This window comes from Entelurus aequoreus, linkage group LG12 (assembly GCF_033978785.1).
Source record: "Entelurus aequoreus isolate RoL-2023_Sb linkage group LG12, RoL_Eaeq_v1.1, whole genome shotgun sequence".
NCBI lineage: Eukaryota > Metazoa > Chordata > Actinopteri > Syngnathiformes > Syngnathidae > Entelurus > Entelurus aequoreus.
The window spans coordinates 60,420,876-60,444,156 of NC_084742.1; the positions used below are offsets into that span (position 1 = coordinate 60,420,876).

The 23,281-nt window shown below is 38.5% G+C and overlaps 1 protein-coding gene across 1 annotated transcript in view; it reads left to right on the plus strand.

Annotated features, from left to right (window-relative positions):
* LOC133662382 (anoctamin-2-like) overlaps positions 1–23,281 on the plus strand; it is a 203,775-nt gene that overhangs the window by 67,072 nt on the left and 113,422 nt on the right. Inside the window, 2 exon segments of the mRNA XM_062066334.1 lie at positions 22,560–22,658; positions 22,731–22,882. Coding sequence (XP_061922318.1) covers positions 22,560–22,658; positions 22,731–22,882 — 251 coding nt within the window.

The window sequence follows — 23,281 nt, forward strand, 5'->3', positions numbered from 1 at the left end:
TGCGAGGGCCAAACTTTGACCTCTTCCATGTCTCCGATATGAGACGACGTATTGGTGGTTGTGGTGTTGCGAGGGACAAACTTTGACCTCTTCCATGTCTCCGATATGAGACGACTCATTGGTGGTTGTGGCGTTGCGAGGGCCAAACTTTGACCTCTTCCATGTCTCCGATATGAGACGACTTATTGGTGGTTGTGGCGTTGCGAGGGCCAAACTTTGACCTCTTCCATGTCTCTGATATGAGACGACTTATTGGTGGTTGTGGCGTTGCGAGGGCCAAACTTAGACCTCTTCCATGTCTCCGATATGAGACGACTCATTGGTGGTTGTGGTGTTGCGAGGGACAAACTTTGACCTCTTCCATGTCTCCGATATGAGACGACGTATTGGTGGTTGTGGTGTTGCGAGGGACAAACTTTGACCTCTTCCATGTCTCCGATATGAGACGACTCATTGGTGGTTGTGGCGTTGCGAGGGCCAAACTTTGACCTCTTCCATGTCTCCGATATGAGACGACTTATTGGTGGTTGTGGCGTTGCGAGGGCCAAACTTTGACCTCTTCCATGTCTCTGATATGAGACGACTTATTGGTGGTTGTGGCGTTGCGAGGGCCAAACTTAGACCTCTTCCATGTCTCCGATATGAGACGACTCATTGGTGGTTGTGGTGTTGCGAGGGACAAACTTTGACCTCTTCCATGTCTCTGATATGAGACGACTCATTGGTGGTTGTGGCGTTGCGAGGGCCAAACTTTGACCTCTTCCATGTCTCTGATATGAGACACGACTTATTGGTGGTTGTGGCGTTGCGAGGGCCAAACTTTGACCCCTTCCATGTCTCTGATATGAGACGACTTATTGGTGGTTGTGGCGTTGCGAGGGCCAAACTTTGACCTCTTCCATGTCTCTGATATGAGACGACTTATTGGTGGTTGTGGCGTTGCGAGGGCCAAACTTAGACCTCTTCCATGTCTCCGATATGAGACGACTCATTGGTGGTTGTGGCGTTGCGAGGGCCAAACTCCTCCCAGTGAGACGGTGCACCAATCAGGACGCTTTGGCTTGTCTAGAGTGCGTCGTAGTGAAGTAGGCGCTCCGGCACACCTCCCACTCGTGTTGTTGTCGTGGGCCTGCGGGCTCCTACAAATGAAGTTATTGTTCCAGTTGTCCTGAAACCATTTGGCAGGTGGGATATTTGGAAGCAAGATGGCTGACAAGAGGATGAAGTGCAGTTTGAATGTGCATCCTGCATAAGCAGGCTCGCTTTAATCAGACTGTTGACAATATGCCGATGAGATTAGCTTCCCGATAGCGCTTTAGCTTCTCTCATAGATTGACATGTTGTTACTCTCTGCAGCCAAGAGCAGCCGCTACGAAGATTTGAGTCCATATAGTACTGGATCCTCTTACAGAGTGACTGACACACATAATTACACTCCTTCATTTGAATAAAGTGGGGGATACTCTTACGGAATGACTGACAGACATAATTACACCCCCTCAGTCAGAGTACCGCCACTTTAAGAGTGCCTTCTGTAGGCCCTGGCACAGCAATGGAACCAAAAAGGGAGCTTCTGTATTTATGGACACTGAAATGCAAATGTCCTCGTCAGTTCACCAAAATAGATCACAAGCAATAGCAATGACAGGATGCTAATACGTTACCTTCAACACAATTTTGAAGTTATATAGGTACACAGGCCTCACATTTTAACTTTTTAAGGTCAAGGCAAGTGTTGCTTTTAAGGAGGGCTCATATTTTAGGGCACCAAGGCAAACATTATTTTCTTTCCAGGCAGGGGCTCCAAATCATGCATTATATATATATATATATATATATATATATATATATATATATATATATATATATATATATATATATATATATATATATATATATATATGTGTGTAAAAAAAACTGTTTTTTATTTATTTATTATTAATATAAACTTGTCAGCTTTTTGTCATTTCATGATGCCTTTGTCTTTATGTTTACATTTTGATAGAGGGAGGTATTTTTTTTAAAAATTCTTTATTAATTTTTTAAAGTTATGTACATTCATATGTACATGTAGATGATGTATCGGGACAGATCCATTAAGAGTTTGAGCAGAAATATGTCGTATAGAAATTAACTATACACAATAACACTTAAACAAAATGCTGTGTCACATGAATGGTTTTTGAAGTAATACCTTTGTGACATGAAAGAAAACACAAGTAATGTAAAAAAAACATGGTGTTTACTTTTTGATATTAAAATAAAACACGAAGCAGTTTGGCTAATGAAGATGAAGTCTAATAAACAAGCTTTGTTCTTCTGTTGGTTCAGTACAACAGTTTGGCAAAATAAAGAGGAGTGACACCTCTCACACCGAATACACAATCTTCACATCCTTCATTCAATTCGATGAGATGACAAAACCTTTTAGCTAGTATTGATGTTATTTGAACACTGATAGTTTGCAGTTAAATAAGAGAGGATTGAACATCCCAGTATACAAAGTAAAGACTTTATAAACAAGTTGTGACAACGTTCACCTGCTGCATGTTTCCTCACATCCTTAACTCTCAGTCACAGCAGCTGATGGACGCTGTATTGAGAAAAGAAAAGCAACATCAAATAGTTGTCTGTATACTTTTAGTGTAGGGACAAGTGTCTCTAATATTGTCCACACCTGTCTCCATCTAAACACAACAGTGTGCTCTTAAACGCACGGCGGGAAGCGAGGGAAAATACCGTTAAACCAAGCGCTTGGCTACGTTTACTCCTAAGGGAAAATTCTCCGGAGCAAAGTCCGTGTAGTTAGTCCGCCATGATTATCGAGCCAAACGACGCTAGTGCGCATGTGCCTAACTTCCTGTTACCTTATGCATTGATAAATGACGGTGTTTCTGTAATAAAAAAATTAGACGCAATGGTCTGGAACAACATGGCACACAAACAACTATCAGAAATGCAGCCAATATTACATACAGATAATGTGTCATGAGACATGCAAATATTAATTATATATAGCTACAAACGAGGCATGATGATGCAATATGTACATACAGCAGTTAGCATGGATTAGCTTGCAGTCATGCAGTGGCCAAATATGTCTGATTAGCACTCCACACAAGTCAATAACATCAACAAAGCTCACCTTTGTGCAGTCACGCACAGCATAAAAGGTTTGGTGGAAAAAATGAGACGTAGAAAGAGTGGCATAAAACACGTCTCTCCGTGGCAGCGAGAAAGTTATACATGTAAACAAACTACGGTGAGTTCAAGGACAGCCAAAGATAGTTGGACAAAACGGCGCTCGTTGAATATTCTCCTCAGTGAAGCATGTTTAATACCAACAGTGGGATTTCTAACAATTAGGAAGGTTTGTGTCAAGTTTGTCCTCCTACACCTAAAACATTGAAAGAGCCATATTGGACCAAAAATACAAAAAACAAATCTGTCTGGAGCCGCAAAAAATGAAAAGCTGTATATAAGTCTTATAATGAAGGCAACGCATGATGTAATGTCTAAATTAGCTATAATAGCCTACTATCAAAATGACTATGTGTCGCAGGCTGAAATGTAATAATTATTCCACACATATTTACAACATTAGAAACCATTATTAAATCAGAGGCTACTCAGAAGGTGAGATAACTCCTGGAAATGACTAGCTTTTATTGGCCAAAGGTATAGATGTGTGTGTCCAAGTTAAGACTGTCTTCTTTTAATAGATTTATTACAATCTTTGGCAAGCTGGGTAATGTTTGCTGTGGTCTGGAACAACATGGCACACAAACAACTGTCAGAAATGTAACCAATATTACATACAGATAATGTGCCATGAGACATGCAAATATTAATTATATACAAAGAGGGTAAAAGTAAAGGATATTAAATGAGCTCAAATATAGCTACAAATGAGTCATAATGATGCAATATGTACATACAGCTAGCCTAAATAGCATGTTAGCATTGATTAGCTTGCAGTCATGCACTGACCAAATATGCCTGCTTAGCACTCCGCACAAGTCAATAACATCAACAAAGCGCACTTTTGTGCATTCACGCACAGCATAAAACGTTTGGTGGACAAAATGAGACAAAGGAGGGGAAGATTTGACATGTAAACAAACTGTTACGTCACAGTCCACACTATGGTGAGTTCAAGAACTGCCGAAATTAGTAGGACAAAACGATGTTCACCAAATAGTGTCATCAGTGACGCATACACACAAACATATTAAACGGTGGTAGTTCTAACAATTGGGGAGGTTTCTGTCATGTTTGTCCATCCATCCATCCATCTTCTTCCGCTTATCCGAGGTCGGGTCGCGGGGGCAGCAGCCTAAGCAGGGAAGCCCAGACTTCCCTCTCCCCAGCCACTTCGTCTAGCTCTTCCCGGGGGATCCCGAGGCGTTCCCAGGCCAGCCGGGAGACATAGTCTTCCCAACGTGTCCTGGGTCTTCCCCGTGGCCTCCTACCGGTCGGACGTGCCCTAAACACCTCCCTAGGGAGGCGTTCGGGTGGCATCCTGACCAGATGCCCGAACCACCTCATCTGGCTCCTCTCGATGTTTGTCCTCAAACAAAAAACATACTAAAACAAAAACAACATTTTTCACCATCTTTTTCCACTTTCAATCCTTTATTTTTTTTTTTAAATGCTCCAGGGAGCCACTCAGGTGGCACTAATGAGGCGCGGGTTGCTGACCCCCGTCCTTCCACAAACCATATTAAAACTAAAAATATATTGTTCTCCCCCATAATTTTCCATTTTCCAAAAAGCTCCAGAAAGCCACTACGGTTCTATATGATCAGTGTTTCCCACACATTCATTTATTTGTGGCGGCCCGCCACGAAAGAGTTACGTCCGCCACAAATTAAAAAAAAATGTAAAATTTAAAAATTTAAAAAACTTTTTTTTTTTTTTTTTTTAAATTTTTTTTGTCCTGTCCAGCTTCTCAGGCAAATCATATAGTTCAGTGGTCCCCAACCACCGGGCCGCGGCCCGGTACCGTTCCGCAGACCGATTGGTACCGGGCCGCACAAGAAATAAAAATTAAAAAAAATATATATATATATATACTTTTTTTAATAAATCAACATAAAAAACACAATATATACATTATATATCAATATAGATCAATACAGTCTGCAGGGATACAGTCCGTAAGCACACATGATTGTATTTCTTTATGGAAAAAAAAAAAAATTATTATTTTATTTTTATTTTTTTTAAAATCCCCCCCCACCCCCCCGGTCCGTGGGACAAATTTTCAAGCGTTGACCGGTCCGCAGCTACAAAAAGGTTGGGGACCACTGATATAGTTGATGTAGATGCCCATATCGGCTGTTCCGATTTACTTTACAAAAGAGAAGTGTAGGATACTTCTCTTGTTGCCTTATTTGTATTTGACTTTATTAAATGTATTTATATTAGAAACACAACATGTGTATATAACAAAGGGTGCAAAGTCTGCAGGCAGTAGGAAACACATGGTTAAGTGTAGGGAGTAAAACTGATGGCAGTCTAAAGTTCAAGATTTTTGGAGCTCTTTGTTATGTGGATCAGATGTTTGATGAAGCTCTGTGTCTATCTACCACCACTACTGTTTTCTGTTTATTTGTTACTGACTGGCAGGACACCTCTGCCTCTGTTTCACTTTATGTTGCTGGTAAATAATATGGTTGTAGTAGTAGGCTAAAGTTAAATTATTTAGTATGGACTAATTAAAGGGGCAGAGCTTTGAGACATTTTAGCTTATATATTTTATAAGATATATTTTTTGTAAGAACCACAATTAATAAATATATTTCAGTGAATAACTTATTGTTCAAATCTGTATATAAATATGTACATAAAGTGTTGTAATTATATTGTAAAATGGATGGATGGATGGATGGATGGACGTTTAAAACAAAACTGTTATTATTAATTAGTAAGTATACATTTTTTGAGCCTTTTTAGAGAAAATTAAATCATTGTAGTAAATTATGCAAATTACTCGATGATGTCATGGTGACCACGCCCATAGCCACGCCCCCACCGCCACAGGTATCTTGGCAGTTTATGGGAAACACTGATGATCATATATTTTTTAAACACCTTTTTTATTAGATCTTCTTTATTTGCCACCTCTTGTACTTCTTATACTGTACATACTGTACCCTCCCACCTGCTGGCTGTCAGTCATATTCATCACCGCCTCTCACTCCTGTCACCAAACCATCACCCTCTCTCTCCTGCACAACACTGTAGCCCAGCCCCCCGGCCGCGTCCTACTTCCCCCCCCCCCAACTGAGATAAAGACATAATTGGAACTCCCTCTACCAATTAACCTTCTCCAGACTTCCATGTATTTTTAACCTCATGCTTTTTACTTTTTTTTTGATGCAAGAGAGAAATAGTCAAAGAGGGCAAGAGAAGGAGAAGTGTTTATGGGTCAGTTGTTGTTATTGAAATATATATTCAGGGTGTTCTGTGAGACAAGAGGTTTGACATTTTTTTGCATTCTAACATGTAAAAAGCTTCTCGTTCTAATTCTACCTCTAAATCCCTTTAAAAATGCATTCAAAAAGCGTCAACAATACTTCATTTAAGTTGTGTAACATGTATAATAACAAACTGTAGCTACATTCTTATTGTAAGAGAGAACACTGAGGAACTCTCTTTCTCGCATACTGACACATCGGCGTGCTACGGTATTAGCCGTAAAAGCTAACTACGGCAGAGATAAGATAGCTTGTAGGTCGACACGAAACGCGTTTTGAGTTTGTAATGCACAACTCTGCGATACGACACCAATCTGTAGTGAGTGAAACACATGAACAATCATATTACAGTATCTGTAAAGTATTATTTCATGTTTTGTTTGTACACAGCTAGCCAGACAGTGTATGTAGTGTAGTTGTTATAACACACATGAAATGACCTTTTTTCCGGTTTATTTGGGTAAGCACTCCATTTATGTCGAAGTAGCTTGGCTCCAAGTTCCACATTTTTCAGCTTCGATCACTTTCACCTCACTCTCTCGGCTTCCGTCTGCTCCGACGTTCCCCCCTCTTCTTGGTGCTGGCGTCTATAAGCAGCAGTTCATCCTCCGTATATTCAGCTTCAAAAAGAAAAGGTTGTGAATCCTCATTTGTCCGAAAATTGTCTTCTTTGTTGTCTTTTACCAAGTCTGCCATGATTAGAACACACACTCGTGTTGGATTCCGGAAGTAGGAACACACAGTTGTTGCCAGAAGTCAAACGTGCGCTGCTATAAAAACAGAAATCAATGGGTGGAATAAATCAGTTCTGGAAATGATTAAAATGATCTATATAGGGTAAATATTGTACATATTACATATTGCTATGAAGGTGTCTGTTACTACATTATATATATATACTTGCAGTGTGTATATTGTACATATTGTTATGAAGGTGTCTGTTACTACATTATATATATACTTGCAGTGTGTATATTGTACATATTACATATTGTTATGAAGGTGTCTGTTACTACATTATATATATACTTGCAGTGTGTATATTGTACATATTACATATTGTTATGAAGGTGTCTGTTACTACATTATATATATATACTTGCAGTGTGTATATTGTACATATTGTTATGAAGGTGTCTGTTACTACATTATATATATACTTGCAGTGTGTATATTGTACATATTACATATTGTTATGAAGGTGTCTGTTACTACATTATATATATACTTGCAGTGTGTATATTGTACATATTACATATTGTTATGAAGGTGTCTGTTACTACAGTTTATATACTTGCAGTGTGTATATTGTACATATTACATATTGTTATGAAGGTGTCTGTTACTACATTATATATATACTTGCAGTGTGTATATTGTACATATTACATATTGTTATGAAGGTGTCTGTTACTACATTATATATATACTTGCAGTGTGTATATTGTACATATTACATATTGTTATGAAGGTGTCTGTTACTACATTATATATATACTTGCAGTGTGTATATTGTACATATTACATATTGTTATGAAGGTGTCTGTTACTACATTATATATATACTTGCAGTGTGTATATTGTACATATTACATATTGTTATGAAGGTGTCTGTTACTTCAAACCCCGGCCGGGTCATACCAAAGACTATAAAAATGGGACCCATTACCTCCCTGCTTGGCACTCAGCATCAAGGGTTGGAATTGGGGGTTAAATCACCAAAAATGATTCCCGGGCGCGGCTACGCTGCTGCCCACTGCTCCCCTCACCTCCCAGGGGGTGATCAAGGGGATGGGTCAAATGCAGAGGACAAATTTCACCACACCTAGTGTGTGTGTGACAATCATTGGTACTTTAACTTTTAACTTTAACTACATTATATATATATATATATACTTGCAGTGTGTATATTGTACATATTACATATTGTTATGAAGGTGTCTGTTACTACATGATATATATAGTTGCGGTGTGTATATTGTACATATTACATATTGTTATGAAGGTGTCTGTTACTACATTATATATATACTTGCAGTGTGTATATTGTACATATTACATATTGTTATGAAGGTGTCTGTTACTACATTATATATATATACTTGCAGTGTGTATATTGTACATATTACATATTGTTATGAAGGTGTCTGTTACTACATTATATATATACTTGCAGTGTGTATATTGTACATATTACATATTGTTATGGAGGTGTCTGTTACTACATTATATATATACTTGCAGTGTGTATATTGTACATATTACATATTGTTATGAAGGTGTCTGTTACTACATTATATATATATATATATACTTGCAGTGTGTATATTGTACATATTACATATTGTTATGAAGGTGTCTGTTACTACATTATATATATATATATATATATATATATATACTTGCAGTGTGTATATTGTACATATTACATATTGTTATGAAGGTGTCTGTTACTACATTATATATATATATATATACTTGCAGTGTGTATATTGTACATATTACATATTGTTATGAAGGTGTCTGTTACTACATTATATATATACTTGCAGTGTGTATATTGTACATATTACATATTCTTATGAAGGGGTCTGTTACTACATTATATATATACTTGCAGTGTGTATATTGTACATATTACATATTGTTATGAAGGTGTATGTTACTACATTATATATATACTTGCAGTGTGTATATTGTACATATTACATATTGTTATGAAGGTGTCTGTTACTACATTATATATATACTTGCAGTGTGTATATTGTACATATTACATATTGTTATGAAGGTGTCTGTTACTACATTATATATATACTTGCGGTGTGTATATTGTACATATTACATATTGTTATGAAGGTGTCTGTTACTACATTATATATATACTTGCGGTGTGTATATTGTACATATTACATATTGTTATGAAGGTGTCTGTTACTACATTATATATATACTTGCAGTGTGTATATTGTACATATTACATATTGTTATGAAGGTGTCTGTTACTACATTATATATATACTTGCAGTGTGTATATTGTACATATTACATATTGTTATGAAGGTGTCTGTTACTACATTATATATATACTTGCAGTGTGTATATTGTACATATTACATATTGTTATGAAGGTGTCTGTTACTACATTATATATATATATATATACTTGCAGTGTGTATATTGTACATATTACATATTGTTATGAAGGTGTCTGTTACTACATTATATATATATATATATATATATATATATATATATATATATATATATATATATATATATATATATATATATATACTTGCAGTGTGTATATTGTACATATTACATATTGTTATGAAGGTGTCTGTTACTACATTATATATATATATATATATATACTTGCAGTGTGTATATTGTACATATTACATATTGTTATGAAGGTGTCTGTTACTACATTATATATATACTTGCAGTGTGTATATTGTACATATTACATATTGTTATGAAGGGGTCTGTTACTACATTATATATATACTTGCAGTGTGTATATTGTACATATTACACATTGTTATGAAGGTGTCTGTTACTACATTATATATATATACTTGCAGTGTGTATATTGTACATATTACATATTGTTATGAAGGTGTCTGTTACTACATTATATATATACTTGCAGTGTGTATATTGTACATATTACATATTGTTATGAAGGTGTCTGTTACTACATTATATATATACTTGCGGTGTGTATATTGTACATATTACATATTGTTATGAAGGTGTCTGTTACTACATTATATATATACTTGCAGTGTGTATATTGTACATATTACATATTGTTATGAAGGTGTATGTTACTACATTATATATATACTTGCTGTGTGTATATTGTACATATTACATATAGTTATGAAGGTGTCTGTTACTACAGTTTATATACTTGCAGTGTGTATATTGTACATATTACATATTGTTATGAAGGTGTCTGTTACTATATTATATATATACTTGCAGTGTGTATATTGTACATATTACATATTGTTATGAAGGTGTCTGTTACTACATTATATATATACTTGCAGTGTGTATATTGTACATATTACATATTGTTATGAAGGTGTCTGTTACTACATTATATATATATACTTGCAGTGTGTATATTGTACATATTACATATTGTTATGAAGGTGTCTGTTACTACAGTATATATATACTTGCAGTGTGTATATTGTACATATTACATATTGTTATGAAGGTGTCTGTTACTACATTATATATATACTTGCAGTGTGTACATTGTACATATTACATATTGTTATGAAGGTGTCTGTTACTACATTATATATATACTTGCAGTGTGTATATTGTACATATTACATATTGTTATGAAGGTGTCTGTTACTACATTATATATATACTTGCAGTGTGTATATTGTACATATTACATATTGTTATGAAGGTGTCTGTTATTACAGTATATATATACTTGCAGTGTGTATATTGTACATATTACATATTGTTATGAAGGTGTCTGTTACTACAGTATATATATACTTGCAGTGTGTATACAAAACGTTGATGGAAGGTTTTGAAGTTGTTAAGAGGACTTTGAAGGCTACAACGGTGACTCCTATTAGCTGCATTTTCCAAGTGTTTTTTTTATCATTTCTAAAATCCAAAACACTACACTGCAAAAACTGAAATCTAAGTTGTCATCAACACTAACAAGTATAAAATTACTTTTTTAAAGTCATCATTTCTTACTTCAAGCATGAAAAAATTATCCTGACTTTGACACAATTGTGTCTCATAATTAAAACAGATGACAGCCAAATGGACTTTGCTGTTTTATTTTCAATGAAACAATAGAAAATACGCACTCATATAGTAGTACAGTTGGCACAGTAGGCAAGGCAAGGCAAGGCAACTTTATTTGTATAGCACTTTTCATAAACAAGGCAGACTCAAAGTGCTTCACAGACAACAAAGTGAAATGAAAGAAAATAAAAGCAAAATTAAAATGCAGACAATAAAAATAAAAACAGTGCAGACGTTAAAAGTTAAAAGATTAAAAGATTTAGCTGAAAGCTAAGGTGAACATAAAAGTCTTCAGTCTAGTTCAGGGGTCGGCAACCCAAAATGTTGAAAGAGCCATATTGGACCAAAAAAAACAAAAACAAATCTGTCTGGAGCCGCAAAAAATTAAAAGCCATATTACATGTGTCATGAGATATAAATTTAATTAAGAGGACTTAAAGGAAACTAAATGAGCTCAAATATAGCTACAAATGAGGCATAATGATGCAATATGTACATATAGCTAGCCTAAATAGCATGTTAGCATCGATTAGCTTGCAGTCATGCAGTGACCAAATATGTCTGATTAGCACTTCACACAAGTCAATAACATCAACAAAACTCACCTTTGTGCACTCATGTACAACGTTAAAAGTGTGGTGGACAAAATGAGACAGAAAAAGAAGTGGCGTAAAACACGTCCTAGAAAGTCGGAGAAAGTTATGCATGTAAACAGACTATACGGTGAGTTCAAGGACCGCCAAAATAAGTAGGACAAAACGGCGCTCGCCAAATACTTGAATCAGTGAAGCATGTTTAATATAAACAGTGTGATTTATAACAATTAAGGAGGTTTGTGTCATGTTTGTCCTCCTACAGAAACCATACTAAAACAAAAAAATTGATTTTTTCCCCTCGTCTTTTTCCATTCTTCATACATTTTTGAAAAATCTCCAGAGAGCCACTAGGGCGGCGCTAAAGAGCCGCATGCGGCTCTAGAGCCGCGGGTTGCCGACCCCCGGTCTAGTTTTAAAAGTAGTCAGAGTTGGGGGAGAGTCTGACATCTTCAGGAAGTTTATTCCAGCTATTTGTTGCATAGTGACTGAATGATGCTCTCCCTTGATTGGAGTTTACTCTTGGAACCGCTAACAGATTGGTCTCAGAAGATCTTAGTGATCTAGAGGGCTTATATAGTGGGAGCATATCAGTGATATACTAGACCATGTAGTGATTTATATGTGAGCAGGAGGATTTTGAAATCAAGTCTCTGATGTACAGGGAGCCAATGTAAGGATTTAAGAATTGCTGTAATGTGCTCACATGTGTTGGTCTTTGTTAGAACTCTAGCAGCAGCGTTCTGAACAAGCTGTAGCTGCCTGACAGTTTTTTTTTGGGAAGACCTGCAAGGAGACCATTACAATAGTCTAGCCTACTGGTAATAAAGGCATGTACAAGTTTTTCCAAGTCTTGAGCTGACATGAGCCCTCTAAGTCTTGTTACATTTTGGAGGTGATAGTAGGCCGATTTTGTTACTGATTTGATGTGACTGTCGAAATGTGAATCAGAATCTAAAATAACCCCAAGATTTCTGGCTTTATTTGAGGTTTTCAGGGACAGTGATTGAAGGTGTTGGACGACTTTAAACCTTTCTTTTTTAGCACCAAAAACAATGATCTCGGTTTTATCTTCATTTAGTTGTAGGACATGTTGGCACATCCAGTGTTTGACTTGCTCAATGCACTGGCACAGAAGATCTATGGGGCGATAGTCATTTGGTGATAGCGCTACATAGATTTGGGTGTCATCGGCATAGCAATGATGGTCAATGTTATTATTTTGCATGATTTGTCCTAGTGGGAGCATATAGATGTTAATTAAAGTCGGCCCCAAGATTGAACCTTGGGGGACTCCACACGTTACGTTGGTTGGTTCTGATACAAAGTCACCGATGGAAACAAAATAGTTCCTATCTTGTAGATATGACTTGAACCAGCTTAAAACTGTGCCTGAGATCCCCACCCAGTTTTCCAACCTGTCCAAAAGTATTGAGTGGTGGACAGTGTCAAATGCAGCACTGAGGTCCAATAGCATTAATACTGAAGTTTTGCCAGAGTCTGTGTTTAGACGGATGTCATTTATAACTTTAAGAAGGGCCGTCTCTGTGCTATGAAGAGGTCGAAATCCTGACTGGAAGTTGTTGTGGCAGCCAGTAGAAGCCAAGAAGTGATTTAGTTGTTGGAGGACAACTTTCTCAAGTATTTTACTTATGAATGGTAGATTTGAAGTTGGTCTGTAGTTGTTGATAACAGAGGCATCTAGGCTCTGCTTTTTTAGAAGAGGTTTAATGACTGCAGTTTTGAAAGCCTTCGGGAAATTGCCAGATTGAATAGAATTATTAACTATTTGCAATACGTCTGTTGATAGGCAGTCAAAAACATTCTTAAAGAAGTTGGTAGGTAAAACATCAAGGCAGCAGGTGGATGACTTTAGAGCTGTCACCGTTTCCACGAGAGTTTTAGAGTCTATGGCATTAAAGCTTGCCATCATTGCTGTGTTACTTTTGCCTAAATGGGTTGGTGATCCAACTTTTTTACTTGAGATATTGATGGCGCGTCTGATGCCTTCAATTTTAAACAGTAAACTGACAGTTAATATTTAACATGTGACATTTCTAACAATTTTGAACAGAAATAGTTCATGCACATTCAGATGAATTCTTCAATATTACAATTAAAAATTTCTTGGTCGGGCCGGGCTGTAAATATGCACTAATTGACTGAAAGAGCGCGCACTTGGCGCGATGATGTCATGTTATCCATGGAAAAATGCATTTTTCGACCATATGATTTGCCTGAGCGGCTAGGAGACACAGAGAGTAACAAGCGGTTGCCTTGTTGCCTTTCCATTAAAGGCCTATTGAAAGCCACTACTACCGACCACGCAGTCTGATAGTTTATATATCAATTATGAAATCTTAACATTGCAACACATGCCAATACGGCCGGGTTAACTTATAAAGTGCAATTTTAAATTTCCCGGGAAACTTCCAGCTGAAAACGTCTATGTATGATGACGTATGCGCGTGACGTCAAGGGTTGAAGGAGACATTTTGGAATAGCACGGTCACCAGCTTAAATCGTCTGTTTTCATCGCTAAATTCCACAGTATTCTGGACATCTGTGTTGGTGAATCTTTTGCAATTTGTTCAATTAACAATGGAGACTGCAAAGAAGAAAGCTGTAGGTGGGATCCGGTGTATTAGCTGCTGGCTGCAGCAACACAACCAGGAGGACTTTGACTTGGATAGCAGACGCGCTACCGTGAGTACAGCTTTGGCTTCCAAACATTTGATCACTTGCCCGTACGTGCGTGTCACTATGTGCATGTCACATACGTAACTTTGGGGAAATATATGTTTCTTGCCGACTCTGATGGCGGCCGGGGTGTCGTCGAAAGCTACAACGCCCGCCGCCGCTCCGTAGCTAAGTTAGCTTCAATGGCGTCGTTAGCAACAGCATTACTAGGCTTCGCCAGGCGGTACAGCATTAACCGTATAGTTACATGTCCATGGTTTAATAGTATTGTTGATCTTCTGTCTATCCTTCCAGTCAGGGGTTTATTTATTTTGTTTCTATCTGCAGTTAAGCATGATGCTATCACGTTAGCTCCGTAGCTAAAGTGCTTCGCCGATGTATTGTCGTGGAGATAAAAGTCACTGTGAATGTCCATTTCGCATTCTCGACTCTCATTTTCAAGAGGATATAGTATCCGAGGTGGTTTAAAATACAAATCCGTGATCCACAATAGAAAAAGGAGAAAGTGTGGAATCCAATGAGCCAGCTTGTACCTAAGTTACGGTCAGAGCAAAAAAAGATGCGTCCTGCACTGCACTCTAGTCCTTCACTCTCACGTTCCTCATCCACGAATCTTTCATCCTGGCTCAAATTAATGGGGTAATCGTCGCTTTCTCTGTCCGAATCGCTCTCGCTGCTGGTGTAAACAATGGGGAAATGTGAGGAGCCTTTCAACCTGTGACGTCACGCTACTTCCGGTACAGGCAAGGCTTTTTTTTAAATCAGCGACCAAAAGTTGCGAACTTTATCGTCGATGTTCTCTACTAAATCCTTTCAGCAAAAATATGGCAATATCGCGAAATGATCGAGTATGACACATAGAATGGATCTGCTATCCCCGTTTAAATAAAAACATTTCATTTCAGTAGGCCTTTAAGAACAATACATTAGTTTTTAGTATAAGTTTGCTCGTTTCAAGAAATGTAATGCCGAGCGCACATCATTATGTCAAGATAATAATTGATAATTATAATGTAATAATTGTTATAATTATATGATTAATTTGTTATAATTATATAATTAATTTGTTATAATTATATAATTAATTTACTTCATTTAAGAATATTTTTCAACATATTGAGCAAAAAGTTTTTTTGGTTTTTTTTTGTACCAAGAAAAGTGCACTTGTTATTAGTGAGAATATACTTATTTTAAGGTACTTTTGGTTTCATTGAGGTTAGCTAATTTCACTTGTTTTGGAAAGTCTTGAAAAGGCAAATTTTCTTGTTCTATTAGCAGATAATTTTGCTTAGTTCAAATAAAATACCCCTCATTTTTGTATTTTTTTTTTCTTGTTTTTGAACACTGACTTTTTGCAGTGTATACAGTGGCGTACAGTAGTATACAGTGGTGTACAGTACTATACAGTACTATAGAGTAGTATACAGTGGTGTACAGTAGTATACAGTGGTGTACAGTACTATACAGTACTATAGAGTAGTATACAGTGGTGTACAGTAGTATACAGTGGTGTACAGTACTATACAGTACTATAGAGTAGTATACAGTGGTGTACAGTAGTATACAGTGGTGTACAGTACTATACAGTACTATAGAGTAGTATACAGTGGTGTACAGTAGTATACAGTGGTGTACAGTACTATACAGTACTATAGAGTAGTATACAGTGGTGTACAGTAGTATAAAGTGGCGTACAGTAGTATACAGTGGTGTACAGTACTATACAGTACTATAGAGTAGTATACAGTGGTGTACAGTAGTATACAGTGGCGTACAGTAGTATAGAGTAGTGTAAGGTGAAAGAAGTGAGGCGGATGTGAGTGTAATGAAACAGAAGAGCGGTTGGAGTGACACTTGAATGAGGCAGGTACAGTACACAAGGTACAGTAACCTATATGGTGCTGAGGTGGAGAGTGAAGGATCTCAGCAGTGTCAGGATGGAGAAAGGGACTCAGGTTTCCATCCAAAAACCCTCACCCCCTTTACAGTAGCTGACTGGGGTCCGAGGAGTGTAATGTTACCGCATGGCGGCCGTCCATCGCCTCCCTCCAACACGCTGACATCCATCTCCTGCCACTGCTATATACTGTACTTATCTGCAAGGCTTGTGGTGCCAAACCATGATTCATGCGCGCAGCGAGGCATTATTTAGCACACAATGAATACACCATGTGCACTTTCGGAGGACGCCACGCGCTGGTGAGAACGCCGGCGGAACAAAGCAGCACCCCGGCGGTGCCAGGAACAGGATGTTGAAAAGAGCCGCGGGCGTCGCCTCAGGGAGGCTGTTTTTATGGCGGCACGGCCAAAATGGAAGTGTGACATCTTAACAGGCTTGTTGTCGTCCGCCTGCCATTTGAAATGCGGCGGTTAATGGGTGGCTGGGTCAAGTTGCACTTTTAAAGGCCTACTGAAATGATTTTTTTTAATTTAAACGGGGATAGCAGATCTATTCTATGTGTCATACTTGATCATTTCGCGATATTGCCATATTTTTGCTGAAAGGATTTAGTAGAGAACAACGACGATAAAGATTGCAACTTTTGGTATCTGATAAAAAAAAAGGCTTGCCCCTACCGGAAGTAGCGTGACGTAGTCAGTTGAACATATACGCAAAGTTCCCTATTGTTTACAAGGATGGCCGCATGAAGTGAGAGAGATTCGGACCGAGAAAGCGACAATTTCCCCATTAATTTGAGCGAGGATGAAAGATTTGTGGATGAGGAAAGTGCATGTGAAGGACTAGTGGGGAGTTGAAGCTATTCAGATAGGGAAGATGCTGTGAGAGCCGGGGGTGACCTGATATTCAGCTGGGAATGACTACAACAGTAAATAAACACAAGACATATATATACTCTATTAGCCACAACACAACCAGGCTTATATTTAATATGCCACAAATTAATCCTGCATAAAAACACCTGCGTGTTTGTTACGCTAGCTCCTAGCTCCTCTGCTAGCTCCTAGCTTCATAGAACACGCCAATACAATTCAAACACCTGATCAACACACACAATCACTCAGCCCAAAAGACCGTTCACCTAACCCAAGGTTCATAAAGCTTATATATTTTTAAAAAGTTACGTACGTGACGCGCACATACGGTCAAGTTATCGAATGTTTAGCAGCCAAGGCTGCATACTCACGGTACCTGATATTCAGCTGGGAATGACTACAACAGTAAATAAACACAAGACATATATATACTCTATTAGCCACAACACAACCAGGCTTATATTTAATATGCCACAAATTAATCCTGCATAATAACACCTGCGTGTTTGTTATGCTAGCTCCTAGCTCCTCTGCTAGCTCCTAGCTCCATAGAACACGCCAATACAATTCAAACACCTGATCAACACACACAATCACTCAGCCCAAAAGACCGTTCACCTAACCCAAGGTTCATAAAGCTTATATATTTTAAAAAAGTTACGTACATACGCAAAAAAAAGCCAAAGCTGCATACTCACAGTAGCACGTCTGCGTCTTTGTCATCCAAATCAAAGTAATCCTGGTAAGAGTCTGTGTTGTCCCAGTTCTCTACAGGCGTCTGTGTATCCAAGTCAAAAGTCCTCCTGGTTAGAGTCTCTGTTATCCAAGTTCTTCCATCTTGACTGCATCTTTCGGGAATGTAAACAAAGAAGCGCCGGCTGTGTACTGTTGTGGCTGACTACGTTCGAAAAATACGTCCATTTCGCACCGACAACTTTCTTCTTTGCTTGCTCGGCTTCCTTCTCCATAATGCAATGAGCATGATTGAAACAGATTCACGAACACAGATGTCCAGAATACTGTGGAATTATGAAATGAAAAGCTTTTTCGTATTGGCTTCAATGTGGAAGGCATACCCGTGTTCGCCGGTTTACGTCACGCACATACGTCATCCTCAGAGGCGTTTCGAACCGGAAGTTTAGCGGCAAATTTAAAATGTCACTTTATAAGTTAACCCGGCCGTATTGGCATGTGTTATAATGTTAAGATTTCATCATTGATATATAAACTATCAGACTGCGTGGTCGGTAGTAGTGGGTTTCAGTAGGCCTTTAAGGCAGAGAAGCAACTGAAAGAGGAAAATGGACGGTGTGAGGCGCCTGGTATGTGAAAGAAGTATTGGGACACCTCGCCGTCACGCCTTCAGGAAGTGAGAATACGCAAAAAATGCACAACACAGTTGTCAAACTCAAGGCCTGGAAATAGTATGTGTCAGTGAAGCACGTCGGGTGTTCAAACTTGTTCCAGCGAGGGATGCACACCCAAAAATGCCATTGTGTACATTTTGTACATTGTAACAGTGTTTCCTAACCATAAATATCTGTTTTCTCAGCTGCCGCTGTACTCGGTTGTAACACACTTTAACACCACTTCTGGCAGTAATGACAATATCAAACAAACAGAAGTCTAAACTGTAAACTGTTATGAAAAAGTGGAATCGTCACCCCAGGAATCGGATGGAATGGTCAGGGCCCCGAAGATTCACACCCCTACGAACTCGTGTCGCAAGGAAGTCGACCCTGACAGATAAACCCTCCTGATTAGTGATCAGAGGCAGGTGAGTCCCTTGACCCAGCTGTGGAGAACCGGCGCTCAGAAACAGTGGTGAAGTCACTGCAAGACATAACCAGAACAGGAAGTGGAACAAAAATAAAAGTGCCAGACAGGAATTAACTCTGAACACAGGAAAACAATTCAATATAATATATATTATTTACAGTAGTGATATTTTTAGTTTATTAGTACCTTTGGGACAGAGGACCCTATTGTATTTTTAAGGTTTTATTCTTTCTTTCTTTATTATTATACCGCCGCCTCTTTGAGCTGTCATTTGACCCCCTTAACATGCTTCAAAACTCACCAAATTTGACACACACATCAGGACTGGCGAACATTGCGATTTAATCAAAACACCAAACCCCAAAACTCAAAATTGCGCTCTAGCGCCCCCTAGGAAGAAAACACAGACAAAACTGCCTGTAACTTCCAGTAGGAATGTCGTAGAGACATGAAACAAAAACCTATATGTAGGTCTCACTTAGACCTAGATTTCATACACTAACATCCTTCAGCAAAAATCTACAGGAAGTTTGCAATTCCCCCTTCAAAACAAAAGTTTTGTAAAAACAGTCACTTTTGCCTCTTTGAGCTATAATTTGACCCCCTTAATATGCTTCAAAACTCACCAAACTGGACACACACATCAGGACTGGCAAAAAATGCGATCTAATAAAAACAACAACCCCAAAACTCAAAATTGCGCTCTAGCGCCCCCTAGGAAGAAAACACAGACAAAACTGCTCCTAGGAAGAAAACACAGAGAAAACTGCCTGTAACTTCCAGTAGGAATGTCATATAGACATGAAACAAAAACCTCTATGTAGGTCTCACTTAGACCTACATTTCATATATTGACAACCCCCAGCAAAAATCAACAGGAAATTTGCAATTCCCCCTTCAAAACAAAAGTTTTGTAAAAACAGTCACTTTTGCCTCTTTGAGCTATAATTTGACCCCCTTAATATGCTTCAAAACTCACCAAACTGGACACACACATCAGGACTGGCAAAAAATGCGATCTAATAAAAACAACAACCCCAAAACTCAAAATTGCGCTCTAGCGCCCCCTAGGAAGAAAACCCAGACAAAACTGCTCCTAGGAAGAAAACAGAGAAAACTGCCTGTAACTTCCAGTAGGAATGTCATATAGACATGAAACAAAAACCTCTATGTAGGTCTCACTTAGACCTACATTTCATATATTGACAACCCCCAGCAAAAATCAACAGGAAATTTGCAATTCCCCCTTCAAAACAAAAGTTTTGTAAAAACAGTCACTTTTGCCTCTTTGAGCTATAATTTGACCCCCTTAACATGCTTCAAAACTCACCAAACTGGACACACACATCAGGACTGGCAAAAAATGCGATCTAATAAAAAAAACAACCCCAAAACTCAAAATTGCGCTCTAGCGCCCCCTAGGAAGAAAACACAGACAAAACTGCTCCTAGAAAGAAAACACAGAGAAAACTGCCTGTAACTTCCAGTAGAAATGTCATATAGACATGAAACAAAAACCTCTATGTAGGTCTCACTTAGACCTACATTTCATATATTGACAACCCCCAGCAAAAATCAACAGGAAATTTGCAATTCCCCCTTCAAAACAAAAGTTTTGTAAAAACAGTCACTTTTGCCTCTTTGAGCTATAATTTGACCCCCTTAATATGCTTCAAAACTCACCAAACTGGACACACACATCAGGACTGGCAAAAAATGCGATCTAATAAAAACAACAACCCCAAACTCAAAATTGCGCTCTAGCGCCCCCTAGGAAGAAAACCCAGACAAAACTGCTCCTAGGAAGAAAACAGAGAAAACTGCCTGTAACTTCCAGTAGGAATGTCATATAGACATGAAACAAAAAGCTCTATGTAGGTCTCACTTAGACATACATTTCATATATTGACAACCCCCAGCAAAAATCAACAGGAAATTTGCAATTCCCCCTTCAAAACAAAAAGTTTTGTAAAATTAGTCACCTTTGCCTCTTTGAGCTATAATTTGACCCCCTTAATATGCTTCAAAACTCACCAAACTGGACACACACATCAGGACTGGCAAAAAATGCGATCTAATAAAAACAACAACCCCAAAACTCAAAATTGCGCTCTAGCGCCCCCTAGGAAGAAAACACAGACAAAACTGCTCCTAGGAAGAAAACAGAGAAAACTGCCTGTAACTTCCAGTAGGAATGTCATATAGACATGAAACAAAAACCTCTATGTAGGTCTCACTTAGACATACATTTCATATATTGACAACCCCCAGCAAAAATCAACAGGAAATTTGCAATTCCCCCTTCAAAACAAAAGTTTTGTAAAAACAGTCACTTTTGCCTCTTTGAGCTATAATTTGACCCCCTTAATATGCTTTAAAACTCACCAAACTGGACACACACATCAGGACTGGCAAAAAATGCGATCTAATAAAAACAACAACCCCAAAACTCAAAATTGCACTCTAGCGCCCCCTAGGAAGAAAACACAGACAAAACTGCTCCTAGGAAGAAAACAGAGAAAACTGCCTGTAACTTCCAGTAGGAATGTCATATAGACATGAAACAAAAACCTCTATGTAGGTCTCACTTAGACCTACATTTCATATATTGACAACCCCCAGCAAAAATCAACAGGAAATTTGCAATTCCCCCTTCAAAACAAAAGTTTTGTAAAAACCGGTCACCTTTTTTCAAACATTATCTCCTCTGAGCGCGTTTGTCGTGTCGGCTTCAAACTAGCACAGGAGAGGGATTGAACCCTTCTGATTAAAAGTTGACGAAAGAGTTTTAATTACTGCTCCGGTTTGGATTTTATGTGCCGTCAAAGTCGGTCCCGTCCATCGCTGCTTGCAGCTTTAATTAATGTTTATTCTTGGAAATGCTTAATGTAGGCCCAAAAATGGTAGAATATGCTTTAAAAAAAATGTAAAAACAAATCTGCGCTATCATGAAGCCGCAACATTTGAAGATACAGTAATATTCATATTTATTCACTGGTAAGCGCGGCCCTCGGATGTAGAAGATAAAGGTTTTGGAGTGTGTCAGAACATGTCAGAATACCTTTATTGTCATTGTATGGAAACAACGAAATTGGACAGCAATCCAGCTCAGTGCTTTTAAAACAAATCTACAGAAAATAGTCTTAAGACAACAACAATAATAAAACAATTTAAAATGTAAAAACATATTGCACATCTCTATCAGAGGTAAGCAAGTAATAAAGTGGTGAGTGTTCAGGTAAGTGCAGAGTTTAGGGCAATAACAGCTCTAGGATAGAAACTATTTTTCAGTCTATTTGTCCTTGCTTTGATGGTCTTATAGCGCCTCCCTGAGGGCAAGAGTTCAAGCCAGTGGTGACCTGAGTGGGATGAGTCCCTGAGGATGCTGTTTGCTCTCCTGTTACAGTGTGTCTTTACTGTGTCACGGCAGGTGAAGGCCCACGGCCTGAGCTTCACTCGTCTTCACGCTCCTTGGCCCGTGCTGTGCAGGGAGGCGGAGTTCCTCAAAATCAAAGTCCCCACCAAGACGGTAAGAAATTTTGACTACCGCCATTCCGTGACCGCGACAGCGGGACAATAATCGGCCGCCGTGTCGCGACAGCGCTACGAGCTGAAGGAGGAAGGTGCGTTCAGTAGCAGCGTGAGCAGCCTGTGGAGGAAACTGAAGCAGCCTTTCCAGCCCAAAGTGCCGCATCAGGACCACGGAGCCACAAAGTTCCTCACACACTGCTTCTCCAGGGACAAGCTCCACCTGTGAGGCCAAAGCACACACACCATGTCTAGAGAACAGTCACAAAGCACAAAAACAAGTGCAGAGCAAGAATATACGACTGCACTGAAAGCTCCAATTAATGCCAAATCAAACAGCTGTGACTAGGGATGATGCTCGAAACCGATTCTCCCAGTTGTTCGATAAGAAAAGAACCGAGTCCTTGGACTCGAATCCCTTTTTGAGAACCGGTACCCGTTATCGAGACCACTGTAGTAAAGAAAAAGAGTTGGTTCTTTATTCGAATCCCTGGGAACGATTCCCAAATGGGCAATGTTATGCCCATTTGATTGTAGACTCTTACTGACACCTTGTGGCGATATGAAAATACTACGCGTTATTAGTCTGGCCACTTCCGGGTTGGCGAGTCAGTTCAGTTCATG